The following is a 19,459-nucleotide window of genomic DNA, read 5'->3' on the forward strand; positions in this document are numbered from 1 at the left end:
ACTGGTATCCAACGTGGATGCGACCACCCCCACATGCCCAGACTGACATACCCAATAGAAAGCCCGTTTTGCAAAGACTGGCAAGGACCAGGCTGGAGGAGGTGCAGCAGAGTCCTAGGTTGGCACCCGTCGAGGAGCTCGGCAGGGCTGCGTTCCCCATCGGTGTGGTCTGGTATGCCGTCACAAAAAATGTCAACGCCTCCTCCGCAGGAAAGTCGTGCACATACTTTTTCATCTGCGTCTTAAATGTGTGCACCATGTGCTCGGCTTCCCATTCAATTGTGGATGAAAGGGGGGAGAGCAAACATGCCGAATACTGAAGCGCCGACAAAAATCCTGGAAGGTCTGCAAAATAAACTGAGATCCATTGTCCGATACCAGGGTGACTGGCAGACCTTCAGCAGAAAAGATTTTTGCAAGTGCCTGGATTGCAACTTCTAAAGTGGTTGAGGAGCAGTGAACCACATATGGGAATTGGGAATAAGCATCAATGACAATGAGACAAAAGCCATTGAGAAACGGGGCCGCAAAATCTATGTGAACACGTTCCCTTGCCTGGGTTGCAGGTGGCCATGAAGAGAACGCTGACCTGGGAGACGCCTTTTGGCTGGCACACTGGGAACAGGCGGCCACCAAGTGCTCAATTTCTCTGTCAATACCAGGCCAGTACACATGTCTGCGAGCCAAGGTTTTAGTACAGGAAACACCCCAGTGCCCTTCATGTAATAACGTGAGGACCTCCATTCGCAAATTTGCATGAACAACCACGCGAGGAGCTGTATCATTGGTAGCCAGAAGGAGAACTCCTTCCAAGACTGAGAGGCAGTCTCATAGAACAAAATAATTACGAAGAGGGTCCGAGGCCCGGCCTGGAGGTCGGGATGACCACCCCTGCTGAACAAGGCAAATTACTTGCCGGAGAACCTGTTCAGCTACCGTTTCCCTGGTGACTCGAGAACTAGTGATTGGGAGGCCATCAACTGCTTGGCGGGACACCACATCCAAATGAAAACACATAATCTCCTCCCGATCATACTTAAGATCCAGGCCCACCAGAGGACAATAAAGAGCGTCGGTGTTGGCATGCTGCCCGTTAGGACGAAAATGAGTCATAATGATACTTAGAGAGGAACAAGCCCCAACGCTGCAGTCTGTGGGCTGCCCTATCCGGAATCTGAGAGGTGGAGCCAAATAACAATATTAATGGCTCATGGTCAGTGATTAACTGAAACTTCATGCCATACAAGAAAGGGTGAAACTTGGTAACAGCATAGACAATGGCCAAAGCCTCTTTTTCCACCTGGGAGTAATGGGCCTGCGTGGGACTAAGAGTTTTAGACGCAAATGCTAGTGGCTGCTTGGAGCCATCCGCATTGCGATGGGCCAGGACTGCCCCCACCCCATACTGCAAAGCATCTGTAGCCAGGAACAATGGCTTATTGGGGTCAAAAGTAGCCAAACAAGGTGCTGACATGAGGAGGCCCTTCAATGAGGTGAACGTGCGCTCACATGCAGGCGACCAATCAAAAGGAACACCCTTGTGCAGAAGGCAGTACAGGGAGTGGGCTATGGTGGAAGCCTTGAGAATGAACTGGTGGTAATAGGCAATCTTGCCTAAAAAACCTTGTAACTCCTTCAGCGAAGCGGGCCATGGAAGGTTGATGATACCTTGGACCAAACTTCCTAGTGGCTGGACGCCATGCCGAGAGATGGTGTAGCCCACATACTCAATGGACGGTTGGAAGAAGTTCGACTTACGCAGGTTGCAATACAGGCCCACGGACCTGAATTTGAGAAAGAGGGTTCGAAGGTTGTGCAAGTGTTCCTTTGTGCTGTGGCCTGTGACAATTATGTCGTCCAGGTAATTAATACAATGAGGGATTGTTGACGTGACGTGCTCAAGATAACACTGAAATATCGCCGGGGCACTGGATATTCTGAAGGCCAACTGCTGGAATTGGTAAAGGCCAAATGGGATGTTGACAACCGCCAGCTGTTTGGAGTTCTCATCAAGCGATATCTGATGATAAACCTCTGAAAGATCGATTTTTGAAAAATATTGGCCTCCCACTACGTTGGAGAACAATTCATCAGAACGAGGCAAGGGATAGGTGTCCACCACCAATTGGGAATTAATGGTGGCCTTGAAATCGCCACAAAGACATAATTTTCCTGAGGGTTTCCTGACAATAACGAGGGGTGATGCCCACTCACTAGAAAAATGGGAAGAACGAGCTCGAGGGCTGTCAGCTGGTCTAGCTCTGCTTTTACCTGAGGGCGGAGAGCCAAGGGGATCTGCCTCACACAGAGAAAACGCTTGCGAGCCAACGCCTTCAATGTTAAGTAAGCTTCAAAGTCTGAAACATGCCCCAGGCCCTCCTCAAAGATATTCTTAAAGTCAGAAGTCAAAGATTCCAATGATTGATAGGGAACATCTTTGGAGATCAACTGTATGGTGTCTGCGATAGAAAAACCAAAAGCTTGAAAGGCATCACAATCCAAAAAGGTTAGCAGAGCTCACATCATTGACAACAATAAAAGTAAGAGGCTGAGTGACTGATTTGTAAGTAATGTCGGCAGTGAATTGACCCAGTAGGAAGATGAACTGTTTACCATAACCACAGAGACGCAAATCTTGATACAGCGAGGGAGATATCCAAGACAAGAAAAGAGCATGACATACCTCCACATCAGCAACATGAAATGCCTGGAAATGCTGCCAAAGGTGATGTTCATATGCGTCCCAATCCTCCGCTGTCTCGTCATATGGGAGAAAGGGAGGAGGGAACGGCACTGCAGCAGACTGCGTGGAGAGCTACGCCGGAAGTGCTTGTTTCATGGTTGCCATGAGCTCCGTCTGCTGCCCAACCAAAACCCGCTCTAAATCCTTCATGCCATGGATAAGCTGCGAAACCGGAGCAATGACACAACATGTGAAAGAATGACCCTACTCGTCGCCAATTGTGTACTAACACGATCCACGTTGTCCGTCGCATTTCACATAGTGTAGACCGGGAACTGTCTGCTAGGCATGCCCGATGTAAAACTGACTGCGCACGGCCCGTGCTGCCTGAGTTGTTCTTCTGCTGCCAGAGGGTGGAGCCGAATTCTCGCGTGCCCTCTGGTGGACGGGACTTTACTTGCGGCAACTACTGTCCGTGATGCGCCGTGCCGATGTGCGCCTCCTGCAATCTTTCTGGTGGCTACTGCAATCTGGTTTCTGTACAAATTGTAAATAGCCTTTTGCTCCCTTTATTTTACCTCTGCCACCTTCAGAATTTGAAAGAGAGTATTCTAGTCAACATTGCCAAAACTTTCTCTAAGTCTACAAATGCTAGAAATGTAGGTTTGCCTTTCCTTAATCTATTTTGTAAGATAAGTCGTAGGGTCAGTATTGCCTCACATGTTCCAACATTTCTACAGAATCCAAACTGATCTTCCCCAAGGTCAGCTTCTACCAGTTTTTCCATTTGTCTGTAAAGAATTCGTGTTAGTATTTTGCAGCCGTGGTTTATTAAACTCATAGTGCAGTAATTTTCAACACCTGTCAACAAATGCCTTCTTAGGGATTGGAATTATTATATTCTTCTTGAAGTCAGAGGGTATTTCGCCTGTCTTATACAGCTTGCTCACAAGATGGTAGAGTTTTGTCAGGGCTGGCTCTCCCAAGACTATCAGTAGTTCTAATGGAATGTTGTCTACTCCCAGGGCCTCGTTTTGACTTAGGTCTTTCAGTGATCTGTCAAACTTTTCATGCAGGATCATATCTCCTATTTCATCTTCATCTACATTCTCTTCCATTTCCGTAATTTTGTCCTCAAGAACATCACCCTTGTATAGACACTCTATATACTCCTTCCACCTTTCTGCTTTCCCTTCTTTTCTTAGAACAGGATCTCCATTTGAGCACTTGATATTCGTGCAAGTGGTTCTGTTTCCTCCAAAGGTCTCTTTAATTTTCCTGTAGGCAGTATCTGTCTTACCCCTAGTGATATATGCCTCTACATCCTTACATTTGTCCTCTAGCCATCCCTGCTTAGCCACTTTGCACTTCCTGTCGATCTCAGTTTTGAGACCTTTGTATTCCTTTCTGCCCGCTTCATTTACTGCATTTTTGTATTTTCTCCTTTCATCAATTAAATTCATTATCTCTTCTGTCACCCTAGGATTTCTATTAGCCCTCATCTTTTTACCTACTTGATCCTCTGTTACCTTCACAATTTCATCTCTCAAAGGTACAAATTCTTCTTCTACTGTATTTATTTTGCCCATTCTTATCAATCATTCCCTAATGCTCTCCCTGAAGCTCTCTACAACCACTGGTTCTTTCAGTTTATCCAGGTTCCATCTCCTCAAATTCCCACCTTTTTGCAGTTTCTTCAGTTTTAATCTACAGTTCATAATCAATAGATTGTGGTCAGAGACCACATCTGCCCCTGGAAATGTCTTACAATTTAAAACCTGGTCCCTAAATCTCTGTCTTCCCATTATTTAATCTATCTGAAACCTTATAGTATCTCCATGCCTCGTCCATGTATATAATCTTCTTCATGATTCTTGAATCAAGTGTTAGCTATGATTAAGCTATGCTCTGTGCAAAATTCTACCAGGTGGCTTCCTCTTTCATTCCTTACCCCCATTCCATATTCACCTACTACGTTTCCTTCTCTTCCTTTTCCTACTATCGAATTCCAGTCACCCATGACTATTAAAAACTTCCATCTCCCTTCACTATCTGGATAATTTATTTTATCTCATCATACATTTCATTGATCTCTTTGTCATCTGCAGAGCTAGTTGGCATATAAATTTGTACTACTGTGGTAGGCACGGGTTTCGTATCTGTCTTGGCCACAATAATGCATTCACTATGCTGTTTGTAGTAGCTTACCCACATTCATACTTTCCTATTCATTATTAAACCTACTCCTGCATTACCCCTATTTGATTTTGTATTCATAACCCTGTATCCACCTGACCAGAAATCTTGTTCCTCCTGCCACCAAACTTCACTAATTCCCTCTATATCTAACTTTAACCTATCCATTTCCCTTTTTTAACTTTCTAATCTACCTGCCCTATTAAGGGATGTGACATTCCACGCTCCGATCCGTAGAACGCAAGTTTTATTTCTCTTGATAACAACATCCTCCTGAGTAGTCCCCGCTTGGAGATGCAAATGGGGGACTATTTTACATCCGGAACATTTTACCCAAGAGGACGCCATCATCATTTAACCATACAGTAAAGCTGCATGCCCTCGGGAAAAATTATGGCTGTAGTTTCCCCTTGCTTTCAGCTGTTCACAGTACCCGCACAGCAAGGCCGTTTTGGTTAATGTTACAAGGCCAGATCTGTCAATCATGCAGACTGTTGCCCCTGCAACTACTGAAAAGGCTGCTACCCCTCTTTAGGAACCACACATTTGTCTGGCCTTTCAACTGATACACCTCCGTTGAGGTTGCACCTATGGTATGGCTATCTGTATCACTGAGGCATGCAAGCCTCCCCACCAATGGCAAGGTCCTTGGTTCATGGGGGGAATTTTTGCCTACATCTGTAAGTACAAAATGCTGATTACAATATGTTACTACTTGTCTTGATGCTTCACATAAATACTGCTACTTGTTATGTAGCCAACACAACTTTTCAATCACTGAGTTTGGGATATAAAGTAATTTGTAAAGGAATAGTTAATGGAACATGTTTTTAGTTTTATTTTGAATGGTTTGGCTTTCAAAACTTTTTGCTCTGTATTAGATAGGAGCTTCTTAAATATCTTTGCACTAGAGAATGTAACTCCACTCTGAATCTTAGACAAAGAAGAAAAGTCTACATAAAAACTATTTCTGTATACTAATTGTGACTGTGTAGACTTTAGTTCAACTGAAACAGTTTTTTATTGTCAGCAATAAAAAAATCATGGAATAAATATGTGTACTAAGACAAGGCTAAATAAATTCCAAGGTTCTTAGAAAAAAAGGTTCTGTAACATGTGTATTTATCTTCCTCACACAATATTTATTCTGCTCACTTCTGTTGACTAAGTATTCTATTTACTTAAGGTGAACTGCCTAAAGGTGAGTCCATAAGACAACAGCAAGTAATAATATGTGGAATAAGCCAACTTTCTTGTCTTTAGATCAACATGATGAGAGATATTCCCAAGGGTAAACATGCTGAACTGATTTTCTAGACTGCTTTCACTATGTTTTGACTTAATTTTGGTTCGTTATCCATCTGTATCCCAGACATACAGTGTTTCATTTAGTATACAATCATTAACATCTGCTTCTGATGGTAACAGGTAACTATCACATGTTTAAAATCACATTATGTGAGTCTTTATGAGATGAAGCATTAAACTGTTTGCTGGGAACCAGTTTTAGGCTGTTCAGCTAGCATCTGAGCTTTGTCTGGTGAAGATGACTTTGGACTCTTTATTAGTATCAGTAAGCTTGTTATAAGGTTATGATAGTAAGATTACTGTGTCTTTAGAGCTCTTTGGATGATTTTTAGTTTCGCAGAGGGTAGCTTGATGAGTGGAGGAATGTGGGACTGAAATGAGAATGGTAGTCATACTACTAAGCACATGAGAAGAAAAGCAGGGGCATGTGTTCATCATTTGTCATCATAGATAATTGTTGTAGTGAAACAAAAAGTTTTGATTACTGTTGCCTTCTAAAAGTTTTAAGGTTTTGTTCTTCAAAGTAATATTTTTGTTTAGTTACTTTTCCCCCTCTCTGAAACCTTACAAGTGGCAATGAGTGATTAGCACAATCTTTGGTGCAGAAGAATATGAAGGAGCACATACTGAAATTAAATATTAAAATTAAAAGTACTAATGAAGAGACTAATTTTACATGCCAACAAAGGAACTGACTGGTGGGAGAGTAGACCGTCTTGAACAGTGAGTAGCAACCAGCATAATTAACCTCCCATTGCTGGAATGAACATCAAGTGAGAAACGCAATAACGTTGTATGTTGAACAACTAAGACAGCCACAATAATGCTGTGGAGCAATTTCCAACATGACAGAGTACACTGTGCCATGCATCCACAACAGTTCAAGAGAACAAGAATTAAGTGCTTCAAGAAGCAAGGCTGTAGTTTTGCTTAGAATTGCTCCAGTAGAATTTTTGGAAATAACAGTTGAATTTTTGGGTGTGAAATAGCATCTGAAGATTTTGAACTATGTTGTAATTATATTGGTTGATTCAAAAAGAAAGAAAAGATTTCAGTTGTTTATTATGCACAAACTGTAAAAGATAGCAACACATTGCACATGTCATGAGATAGAGGAAGGTTCAAAGTTTTGACACTGCTGCAGTGTTGTTTGTTCATAGAAATATGGCAACTACACCACAAGAGAAATCATTTTGTATATTGGATTTTGTACAAAGTCAGGAATGTTGTACCTCGACATACTAGAAAACTGATTGTTTCCTCAATTTCATGAAGTTTCCAATGATTTCATTTCTATGCAAAATGGTGCCCTGCCTCACTATCATCTTGAGGTAAGGGATTATCTTAACAATATTATCTCACAGTGTTGGATTGGAAGAAGTGGTCAACAAGATCTTGTTCATTACTTTTGGCATCCCAGGTCATCAGAGCTCACAAACTGCAATTGTTTTCTGTGGGGGTACATAAAAGGCAGAGTCTTTGTCCCAAATATGGCAGCTACTCTTCAAGAGCTGAGAAATCAAATTGTTGAAGCTGTCAATTCAATTCAATAAACAGGGACCTCTGGTTTCAAGTGTGGAACAAAACGGGCTACTGTTTTGATATTTCTTGAACAATGCTTAGCGCTAATGGTGAGTGTATGGTACAGCGTCTGTGTGAATGTAATACTTTGAACCTTCCTCTATCTAGTGAGATGCCCAATATGTTTCTGTCTTCCCCAACTGATCTGTAATAATAAATTGAACCCTGTTCTTTCTTTTTGAATCACTCCATATCTTACCCATTTATTTAAGTAAAGTGTGATTGTCAAGTTTGTACTATTTTAATTTATAACTGTGGCAAAACAGCAGATAAATAAGGACCAGAATGATAACAAAATGGAAGAAGGGGATGAAGATTCAGGATTTTTGGACAGTAGTGATGTCATTGGTAAAACTGGTCCCCATCAGATCACTTAAGTTAACAACTGACGGGCTTGGCTAGCACTTGGATGGGTCACCGTCTGGCTCTGCCAACAGCACTCAGCCCTTGTGAGGCCAACTGAGAAGTAGTGACACTGGTCACGAAAACTGAAAATCACAGGAAAAGTAGTGTGCTGACCTCATGCCCCTCTGTGTCCGCATCCAGTGAAGCCTAAGGTCTTGGGATGACATAATACCCAGTTGGTACCCTTCAATGCCTGTATAGATGGTGTCTGTTTTTTGTTTTTTTTTATTTTTTAGTGATGTCAGACTGGAGGAAAATCTTACAGACACTAGTATGTCTTGTTCATGGTTCATGTAAAGATCAACAAAAGGAAGAGCTGACTGTTAGTGAATAGGGAATACAAAATCAACCCATAGCATTGATGGGTTTAATAATGTGAAAGAAGGAGGAACAATTGCAAAAGAAAAAAGAACAGGAGGCACAATGATTAAAGCAAAATAAGAATTTGAAGAATTTCTGAGTCAATATATCAAAAGTTGGAAGACTATACAGGTAAATATGAGGGATTAGGTACAAACAATCAGGAAAGAATTTCTGAACTGGAAGCAAGACTACAAAACAAATCTGAAACAGATAGAAATATGGGAGGGAAAATACACATCAGTGTGGATTAACTAAAGAACAAAATGTGAAAACAGAAAGTGACTTACAAGTAGTGCATAGTGATGTCACAAAACTCCAGGATATTGTAGTGAAAATACACAAGAAATGTGATAGAATTTATAATGAAATGGAAATAACAAGGTGTGACATCATTAAAAAAATAACAAGATCAAAGGGATCCAAAAGGCTTGATCTAGCCTGACAGACAGTTGGACAGAAGAGGAAAAGATCAGTTTTTGTATTGAGGAAGCTAACAGGAGATGCAACCATGAAGTGTATATGTGTAGGAACAAGAGGAAAAGCTATGGAGATTTTGAGATGGCATTCTGGAAGAATACAGGTAAGAAGAAAAACAGACTGAAGTAAAGCCAACATTAGTAATTCAACCAAAATATCGAAGAGGGAACATACATGGAGGGAATGCACAGCAATGGAAACAGAGTGAACCATGAAGAAGATGCAAAATAAGAATGAGACAAGAGATTTGTGGCCTTCTCAAGAACATCAAAGGCATAAGAAATAAGAAGACACACATAATATTTTACTATGTGTAAAGGAACAGAAGACAGAAGAAAAGTACAAATTATGCAGTAGCAAGAGTGAATCTACTGCCATGTAAATAAACTGAAAGCTCTTTTTGGAAATTCCCAAACTTTTGAGTGTGACAGTCATGTCCCTTTCAATTTCAGTGAGTTCTCTCTGCTCACTCATTTATAAACCCCTGGATGTAAAGCCTAATGTCACAAGGAGTGCAATTCACAGAGATGTTGGCAGCATACTGAGTGTTAATGTGATAACATCTCTAGAACTGATGATATATCTTTTGAGTCTTCATCAGCTCTGCAATAGAACTGATTTCTCTTCTACAAGCTCATTATAGTACATAACTTTTGTGGAAGACCATGAAGGTCATTTCAAATTCATTTATATATTTTTTAGATTAGACAATTTTCTGGAAAACCATGAAGGTAATTCCAAATTTTTTAGAAATTCCACAGGATGGACTTCTGAAAATAAAGGCCTACACTGATGACATTAGTTTCTTGTAGAGTTATGGAACTGTTTTGTGCTCACACATGACAACTGATTTGAAGACCAAATGGTCCCTGTAAGCAGCAGGATTGTTGCAAATTTTGCAACTGAAAATTTCTAGTGAGAACACCCAGTATGCTGCTACCAACAATAAAAATTAATATCAGCTGCACATGAACACAGTGTGCCAGGACAATAACTATATACAGTTCATATTAACTGTTTTGTAGCTCTCAGATAGTGTTACTGGTATATGGAGATGGTACTGGTAGGAAACTGCTGCAAAGATTGGAGGACATCACATTGGCAACACTTGACAAAAAGTTTGCTAGTTGACTCGTAATACTCTAAAGCACCAGTGCAGTTGAGAAACTTTTTCATCATTTGGTTATGTCATGTACAACAATTTGTTGGTTTGAAGTTACAGAAGTCAAATATTTAATCTTTATTGTCTGTAGCCATAACTACGTAATTCCAGCCCTACTTACTATATTCTGCAGCTCACATCCCTGTCTAAGTTTTAGAATGACTACAAGTGACAGCTCATTTCACTTTTTGCATCAAAGGAGAAGTATTTTTATTATGGAACATGTGTTCTCCCTAAGTGCTACATTTATTGTTTCTATATATTACTCTCTCATAGTTGATGGCTAACCATGTTTGCTTAATCAAGAACATTTCTGCATCATGAAGTGAATGTTTACAGCTGCCTATGAATAATAGTTTTACACAGCTTCTCATCCTCAAAATCAAACAAATTTGTCAGAGAATGCAGTCTGTTGTTCATGTTTTATGAAATTAAAAACTGAGTCACCATTCATTTTTGTATTTGCAGTAATTTTGGTTCTGCTTGTGTTTGTAAATGCCTGGCATCACTAATATACAGTTCACAACTAAAAACAAATATCATACACCTCCAAATAAGCAAACAAATTGTGTGTGTAATGCATTCACAAAACTGCATCTTTACGGTCATCTTGCCAGAATTTATGATCAGAATTAATGTTATGAATAATCCTACAGAGGCAAAGAAAAAAAAATTAAATAGCAGATGAATCATAAAAGTGGAAAACAGCAGCTTTTTGCAATGGGTATTTCTCATCAGTCTGTGATCCACTACATATTTGCTGCTCTTATAAACAAAAAGTAAAGCAAGCCTTTATTAATACTACATAAGTCAACTTTTATTTATGATAGTTGACAGCAAATGAGGCAAAATGTAACAGTTTACAATGGCTGATTGTATAAACATGTTTTCTGATTTGTTCTACAGCCCTAGGGATTTAATTTATGCTAGTATCTTTAGAACACGAAAAGAAAACTAATGTATGACTTTAAAGAGAACATAATTTTGCTGAGATGTAAAGAGGAATTTCATTATAATGTCTGATGACACAGTTTTTACAAGTTGGTTGTTTTCCTCTTCCCTTAATGGTCACAATATTAAGCTGACATGTTCGTAATATAAGCTAAGAGAAACAAAATAATGTTACAAGTGCCTTTCTGTAGGTTTCTATAAGACATCTGTACATTATAAGAATGAAACCTTCTCCTTACCTCCATACTTATTTGCATTGTATAATTCTTGTTTTCTCTTCATATACAAGAAAAATCCTGCACCAGACACTACTATGATGACTAAAGCAGCTCCTGTTGGTATTATTATTCCAAGATCACTAAAGATACTGTTTTGCCCATAACCAGAGTGAATGATTAGCTCTGGAGCTACAATAGCTGTAAATAAATGTGAAGATGAATTCCACATACAAACATTTCATAAATCAAATTATTTGTTTAGTAAATTCTGATGCTGTTGTACAACAATGAAAATAATATCAACAAATGAATGTAATCTGGACACAACTACAGGGAAAATGAAAATTAGAGTGTTAATATCTTATGTTCATAAAATTATTCTCAGTTCTCTGAATATTCTGCCTTCAGTACTGTTAAGTGTTATGTCGTGGTACAATGACTGCCAAAAAGAACTAGAAATAGATCAGTAAAATTCAGTCTTTTCTTAAAAGTTGGAAGTAACATCATAACCCATGCAGAATGTTGTCATATTTATAGCAAAATGTAATCAACAGAACTTGAAGTTGCACCTACAAAGGTAGCATATTAAGAAGTAGTGAAAAGTTAAATATGAGAGGGAAAAATGTTTTTGAGGGAAATGAGAAAAGGGGAACAGTGAATGCAAGAAATCTGCAAAAATCTAATAGGTTTTAGAAATAAATCTGGCACACATGAAATTCAAATTAAAAAATGAAAACACCCTTCAACAAGGAGATGTTTTCATAATTAGAGATAGGTTTATGAATGACCAACTAGAACCTTACACACAGCTTCTCCTTCGGAGGGAAGATTTATAAACAAATCTGTGACATACTTATGTTCTTGTATTCTTAATACAGGGTCAGTACACTATAGCCTTCCTCCACGACCTTCACAATTTACCTGTTACCTGTATGTTAAATGTGCCAACTTCCTGGACATATGACTTTCACCTCATTGATGCCTCCACAAAGACTTCCACCCATCTAAAGACAACCAACTGCCAGCAGTTACTCCATTTCAATAACTGCCATGCCTTCATACTAAAATAAATCTCTCCCCCGTATAGTATCTCCACCTCAGAGGCACCGAGAGGCTTAACATGCCACTTTGTGTAATGTGGTCTACTTCAATGGCCTCCTTACAACCTATGCATTCTGAATCTCCTCCTTGTGCCCTCTGCCATCTTATATCTTCTTCTTCCCCCATACCAGCATCTCTGAATTACACAGGTGGGAGGTCCCTTACATCATAGCTCTGACCATGCACTTCTAGCCTCAGTCATAGCTTATCTCTGTTATGCCCCATCTCCAGCCCTGGCCTCATACCTCCCACTTTATTAATTATCTCCAACAGCATTACCCCTGCTGTCTCCCTCTTTTGTTATCAACCAAACTCTCTCCCTCTCAAATGACTCATCCACTTCACTATGTGTCACTTGCAACTTTCCCTGCTTGTCAGGCCAGTGCCACATTCCTACCTTGTGGCCTTGTCACCTCTCTCTCTCTGCTACTAATCTCCACTCTCTCTACCCCTACCTGCCCCTCCTCTCCTCCTTGTTTATCTCATTGACATCATCAACATAATTGCCCCCCCCCCCCCTCCTACTACCACCACTGGGCCAATATAACAGACTGGAAAACAATGTAGTCACACATGTGTTTGCTCACTTTTGTTGTTAATGATCTCTGAGGAAGAACATTACGTAATTACTAACATTTCAGACAATATTGTTTATGTACTTGTTGACCCCAAAATTCAACTATATGATTGATTACATCTAATTCTTCTATTATTTAATTTCTTATGAGACCATAATTAACTGTTATATACAAGCTGCTCTGGGGTGAGCACCACATATTATTCTTGATGCATACTTTCACACAATAAAAACTTTAATTCTTATGTATGACTTACCACATAATAATGATTCCTTCAGACATTGTTTTCTTAGAAGACTTACACTGAAGCTTATATAAAAATATGAAATGATTTACAATTCATTCAATTTTATAATACCTTACAGTAAATTTATGCATGCACATTTCAACTTAATTATAGAATACCTTTCAATAATTTATGGTGAAAGTATGTAAATTTAACTTTGTAGCCAGAATAACTTATTAAACAAACATATTTATTTTACAATTATTATACTACAATTATAAAATATAATTTTGCATTGACTACTTTCAACGAAACATCATTACTTAGAGACTATGGACTATCTTGACTTATATTATTACCTCCAGAATGAGTAAGGGTTACAAAGTCATATTTGTGAATTGTAGACCCTGCACTATTATGTGCTGTCATCCGCAGTGTGTACCAAGTCTCAGGATTAAGATCAAGCACCAAAAATTCTGTTTGATCAAATTTTACATTATTTGAGACTAACGTCCAGTCCACTCCATGTTTCAACTTATATTCCACGACAAATGAAGTTATGGGACAGCCACCATCTCCCCATGATGTAACATTTAAGGAAATTGAAGTTGAGTTGACATGTATGAGGTCAAATATACTTGGTGCAACTGGAGCTGAAAACAAAACAAAATATTGTTTTGATTTGTGTGACTGAATTTCTCATTTATACAGTAAAATTTTTTTATGGTATTACAGAGCCATAATTGGAAGTAGTCCTGAATGCAGATATCAGAAGATTCCAGCAGTAACAACTACTTTGTATATAAAAGGCTGTGCTGAATCAGATATCTGTAGGTATATCTCCAAATGTTCAAAGTAATGGATAAAGGTCAGTACCAGTATTATGATCTCATCTATTTGCATTACATGCAATATACAGTAATTATAATGATTGATTTAAGTCACTATTATCAACTATTTGGGATGGAGTAACACTATATTAGCTTTGATGGGCAGTGTTCTGGAAAATAGGACACAAATAATGCGTCAGTACAAAATCAGTGTCTCTCTTAAATAAACACTGCCAGAAATAAAATAGTTCACCCTTTTAGAGGTTCCCAGTTCACTCAAGATTTATTGTGCAATGGTGCACACAGAGTCAATGAAACAATTACTTTCCAAATCAATAGTACAAGCAGTTCTGAGGTAACATTTATTTATTTATTTATTGAGTCCTTTGATCATATGTAGTACAGTGTACAGGATGATATTGGACTTATTACTAAGTGCAAAATGATACATATTTAAATAATCATTTTTCAACATGCTACCAGTTTCAATAGTTGTAGTTCTTACAATGATACAATGTTACAAATTACAGTAGCTTTAGTTCTTAACAGTTATTCTGGTCCAAGTATTCCTTTACTGAGTAGAAACAGTGGTACTGTAGATATTCTCTGACAGATCTTTCAAAAGCACTAATATTTTGTAAGCATTTTATACTATTTGATAGTCTATTGTAGTGTTTAATACCCAGATAGCATGTACCTTTCTGATACAAACTGGTATTGGCTGGGGGTACATGCAAGTTATATTTTATTCGAGTATTATAATCACGTATATCTTTGTTTTTTAAAGTATTATCATGATTTCCAATCATATACTTTTTTACATACATTAGTGTGTCAACAATAAACATACACAGTAGAGGTAGTATATTCAGTGCTTTAAATATTGGTTTGCAGGACTGTCGAGTACCACTCCCTGTCATAATCCTAATGGCTCTTTTTGTTTTCTGAAAGTCCCTTGAGCTGCTGGGGAATTTCCCCAGAATATGAGTCCATAATTGAGATGGGAATTGAAGTACGCATAATAGGCACACAATATTGCCTGTTCATTTATGCATCGTTTGAGAACCCTAAGAAGATAAGAGCCCATGCTCAGCTTGGCATTAATTTGTTCTATGTGTTTGTCCCATTTTAAGTCTCTTTGTATCCAGATGCCGAGAAATTTTGTAGCCTCATCATTTGCAATAGGGTGTTGATTGATTTTTATTTCTGGATATATCAATGTGGTGTTTTGGTGGTTATGGAAATTTAAGGCTACTGTTTTGTTGTAGTTTATTATCAACTGATTTTCTGCTGTCCAGTTACTTAGATGTTTTGTAACTGTGTTTACTCTTCTTGTATATCTTCATTTTTTGCTGCTTTTACCAGTATTGTTGTGTCGTTAGCAAACAGTATTACTTTGTGGGAATCAATATGTATATCCAAATCATTGATATATAACAAGAAAAGTAGGGGTCCCATTACCGACCCTTGTGGTACCCCGTAAGTGATTGGGCTTTCTGATGATACATATTCTGTGATTATTCATGCTTTATCATCTATATGTCTGATGGATACCTTTTGTTTACGGTCGCTGAGAAATGAATGAATCCAATCATTTGCCAACCCCCTAATTCCATAGTGCTCTAGCTTCTTCAATAGGGTTTTGTGGTTTACCATATCAAAGGCTTTGGTTAGGTCCAAAAATATACCTGTTGTTTGTTGTTTTACATCTATTGTTTTTAATACAGTAGATATGCATTCATAGATTGCTGTCTCCGTTGATTTCTTGCTTCTAAAGCCATGTTGAGTATTAGATAGCACACTATTTTTGTTTATAAACTTTAACAACTTGCTACACATAATTTTTTCTATTACTTTTGAGAAACAGGATGTTAATGTAATGGGACGATAGTTTATTACTTCATCTTTGTCACCAGCTTTGAAAATAGGGATGACTTTTGATGTTTTTAGTTGATCTGGAAAGATGCCTGACTCTAGGGAACAGTTGCATAAGTGAGTAAGAGGGTCAATTATATTTTGGATACAGAGTTTTAGGATTCGGTTCGGTATACCATCAATTCCTGCTGAGTATGTTGTCTTCAGTTCTCTGACAGCCTTCAATGTCTCCTCCCTGCTTACTTGGTCCACAAACATTGAAAATTTATTACTGTTGCACTTGTTTACCACTTGATGCTGAGTTGAACTAAAATTAGTTTTTATTAAATTTTCAGCTATCCCAGTGAAGTATTTGTTGAATATGTTCGCTGTTTCTGTAGGCTGTAAAATCTTTTTATTGTTGTGTACCAAGACAATGTTCTCCTCAGTTCTCTTATTTTTGCCAGTTTCTTTTTTAATGATGTCCCACATAGCTTTCACTTTATTTGTAGAATTATTTATGTAGTAATCATTGTACATTGTTTTTGCCTGTTTAATGTCCTTTTGTAAGATTTTAGTGTATGTTTTGTAGTGAGTATGCATTTCCTCAGTGGCATTGTTTTCTTTGCACATTATGTGGAGATCCCTTTTTTTCTGGCAAGAAGTTCTGATTCCCTTAGTAATCCAACCCTTTCGTCTTGTCTTCTCTCTTATATTTACCATTTTTTGAGGGAAGGCTGTATCAAAATGCTTTACCATTTATTCTAGAAAAATACTGAACTTCGAATTCAGAGTTTGCTTTTCATAGACAGCAGACCAGTCTTCAGTATGCAATAGTGAGTTAAAGTGGTCAATGCTTTTCTGCCTGTAGATCCTTCTCTTGACCTTTAGTAAGTTATTCTTAACTGGTCTTCCTTCCTTTGTGGTGGTAAGTATTTGAGCTTTGTGGTCACTGTACCCTGTGTTAAACACTTTTACTGACCACTCCAATTTCTCTTTATCAATCAGGATTTGATCTAAACCTGTCTGACTGGTTGGTGTTATTCTCATTGCAACTTTAACTGTGGCTGTAAGGTTATGTGTTTTAATGAGATTGCCAAGGGCGGTTTTCTGTTTACATTTACTAAGAAAATCTATGTTAAAGTCACCACATACTACAACATCACACCTTGTTTTATGCAGCTTATTTAAGAAAATTTCCATTTTTTCTAAAAATACCTCAAACTTTACCGTTGGAGAGCTGTACACTGTGGCTATTATCAAACCTAATTTCGGAATTTTTATCACTGTCATCTCAAAGTCTTTTTCACAACTTAGGGAGGTGACATTATCTATTTTAGTAAACTCTATATTATCTCTTACACATATGGCTACACCTCCATAATGACCACTAGGTCTACAATAGTACTCAGTCAGAGTGAAATTGTGTAGGCAGACAGATTTAATTAAGTTCTCGTCAAGCCAGTGTTCTGAAAGACACATTACGGAAATATCCTCTAGTTCATGTATTAATAAAATATTTAGTTCTTCTACTTTATTGCTTAGGGACTGAACATTTTGGTGAAAGATCTTTATTACAGAATTTGTGGGAACACCTACAGTACCACCTACCTTCAGTTTAAATGTTTCTTGTTTGTGCAATTTGTAGCTACTGCTTTTGGCAGTAAAAAATCGTTCAGATGAGAAGGCTGCCTGATGTTTCTTCTAGTTGGGCGAGATGAGGCTTCCCTAGTGATCCATTTCTCCAAGGTACTCTGACCTGCAATCTTTTTGTGCTTCTTGTCACTCTTGTTTACAAGATGGCAGATTTCTTCAGCCAAGAAGTGTTTACCATAGTAATTCAAATGTAGGCCGTGAGTGGTATGCATGTCTCTGTTTAATGTACTGACATCTATTAGATTCACATAAGGATATTTTTTGCACAGTTCATTTATCTCAATGTTCACTCTTTCTATCAGTTTGTTTACACATGACCAGGGTGGTAAGTCATACCTATGGGGTTGATTTACCACAGTTACGTTTGTTTTGTTTAATTTAGGCAGCACACTGTCGAGAACTGTGATGAGTATTTTACCTTTATCTCTGCCAACGTCGTTTGCGCCTGCACAAATCACGACACAGTCATTGAAGTCAAGGTTTTCACATGATTTTGCAAGAGACTTCGTAACTTCTTCCATTCCTGCCCCAGGCTTTATAAAGGCTTGTACACTTAGGTTTGACTGTTTGTCTGTCACTTTTTCCGCCAGTTGACGACCGTGACTATCGGCAAAAATTATTACTTTTTTATCTTTTTTGCGTTGGTCATGTTTTGAAACACTAGTAGATTTCACGGAACGTGACTCCTGTTGTTTTTTAATAGTTTCTGGACTCACTTGTTTTTCAGCTACACTGTTTCCAGACTCGTTTGGAGTTTTGTTTGAAGCAGTTACTTCGATATGTCCAAGTTTTGTGCTTGTGGCTGCTGTACTTTTTTCGTTTACTTCACTGGTGTCCGATGTTGTTTGGAGCTTGTGTTGATAATGTTCTTCTTGATTATTACAGTCCCAATTTTCCAACTGTTTCTCTAGTTGGATTACAGTCCTTTTTAGTTCTTCTATTTCACTATTTCTTGCGGATATCACAGTACAAAAGTCGTCACAATGTTTAAACTTGTTGTGCACTGAACTTGCTTCCGTCTTTTCACTTGCTTTCGATCTTGTGATGATTTCATGTACGTTTTTTACTTTTAACTTACAGCAATAACATTTCCCTGGTTGGATTAAACTAGTTTTTCTGCACTGGTTGCATAGAAACTCATTTTGTTTCGTGATTTTCACGGAACTCGAATTTCGCGTACCTGTTTTCACCGCCATCTTAGTTTCATTGGTATTGCAATGCAGAAACATCTACATTAGTACATGGTATAATCTTCATGGGTGGCAATGTAGGCACTGATTCTGGCATCCAGTCAGTCATACAGATGGTGAATACTGTCCACACCTGCTCTACCTGTTCACATAGTTCTGTAAGAATTGTTGGTAGATGAGTCACACAAATCTTGTCATACCAACTCCCACACGTGCCTGATTACAGACATGCCTGGAGATCATGCTGCCAGAGCAGTTGCTGCGCATCTTGTAGAGCACATTGAGTTTCAAGGGCAGTGTGTGGGCAAGCATTACCCTGTTAGAACAACACATCACTGTGCTGTTGAAAGAATGGCAGAAGAACAAATTTAATAACATTCTACATATAGTGAGAGCCGGTTAGTGTCCCCTCCAGAAATACCAAGAGTGAATAAGAGTTGTAGCTTATAGCATCCCAGACCATAAGATCTAGGATGGATTCAGTGTGTCTTGGACAAATGCACTCTACAAGCCTACACTGAACACGCAAATGACCATCACTTGCATGCAGGCAGAATCTGCTTTCATTGCTGAAGACCATGGTGTGTCATTCCATCTTCCATGTGATCCTCTGACAGCACCAGTCAAGCAATGCGCATCGATGCTGTGATGTGAGTGGAAGATGGGCTAGAGAGTGCATG

General features: G+C 38.6%; 1 protein-coding gene across 1 annotated transcript in view; it reads right to left on the reverse strand.

The window, feature by feature from the left end:
* The window catches only part of LOC126456374 (Down syndrome cell adhesion molecule-like protein 1 homolog), a 72,242-nt gene that overhangs the window by 41,533 nt on the left and 11,250 nt on the right, over positions 1 to 19,459 (reverse strand). The window contains exons 6-7 of the mRNA XM_050092128.1: positions 13,609 to 13,902; positions 11,366 to 11,542 (exon numbers count right to left, since the gene is read on the reverse strand). Coding sequence (XP_049948085.1) covers positions 11,366 to 11,542; positions 13,609 to 13,902 — 471 coding nt within the window. The remainder of the gene's footprint in view (positions 1 to 11,365; positions 11,543 to 13,608; positions 13,903 to 19,459) is intronic.

Source organism: Schistocerca serialis, chromosome 2 (assembly GCF_023864345.2).
Source record: "Schistocerca serialis cubense isolate TAMUIC-IGC-003099 chromosome 2, iqSchSeri2.2, whole genome shotgun sequence".
Taxonomy (NCBI): Eukaryota; Metazoa; Arthropoda; class Insecta; order Orthoptera; family Acrididae; genus Schistocerca; species Schistocerca serialis.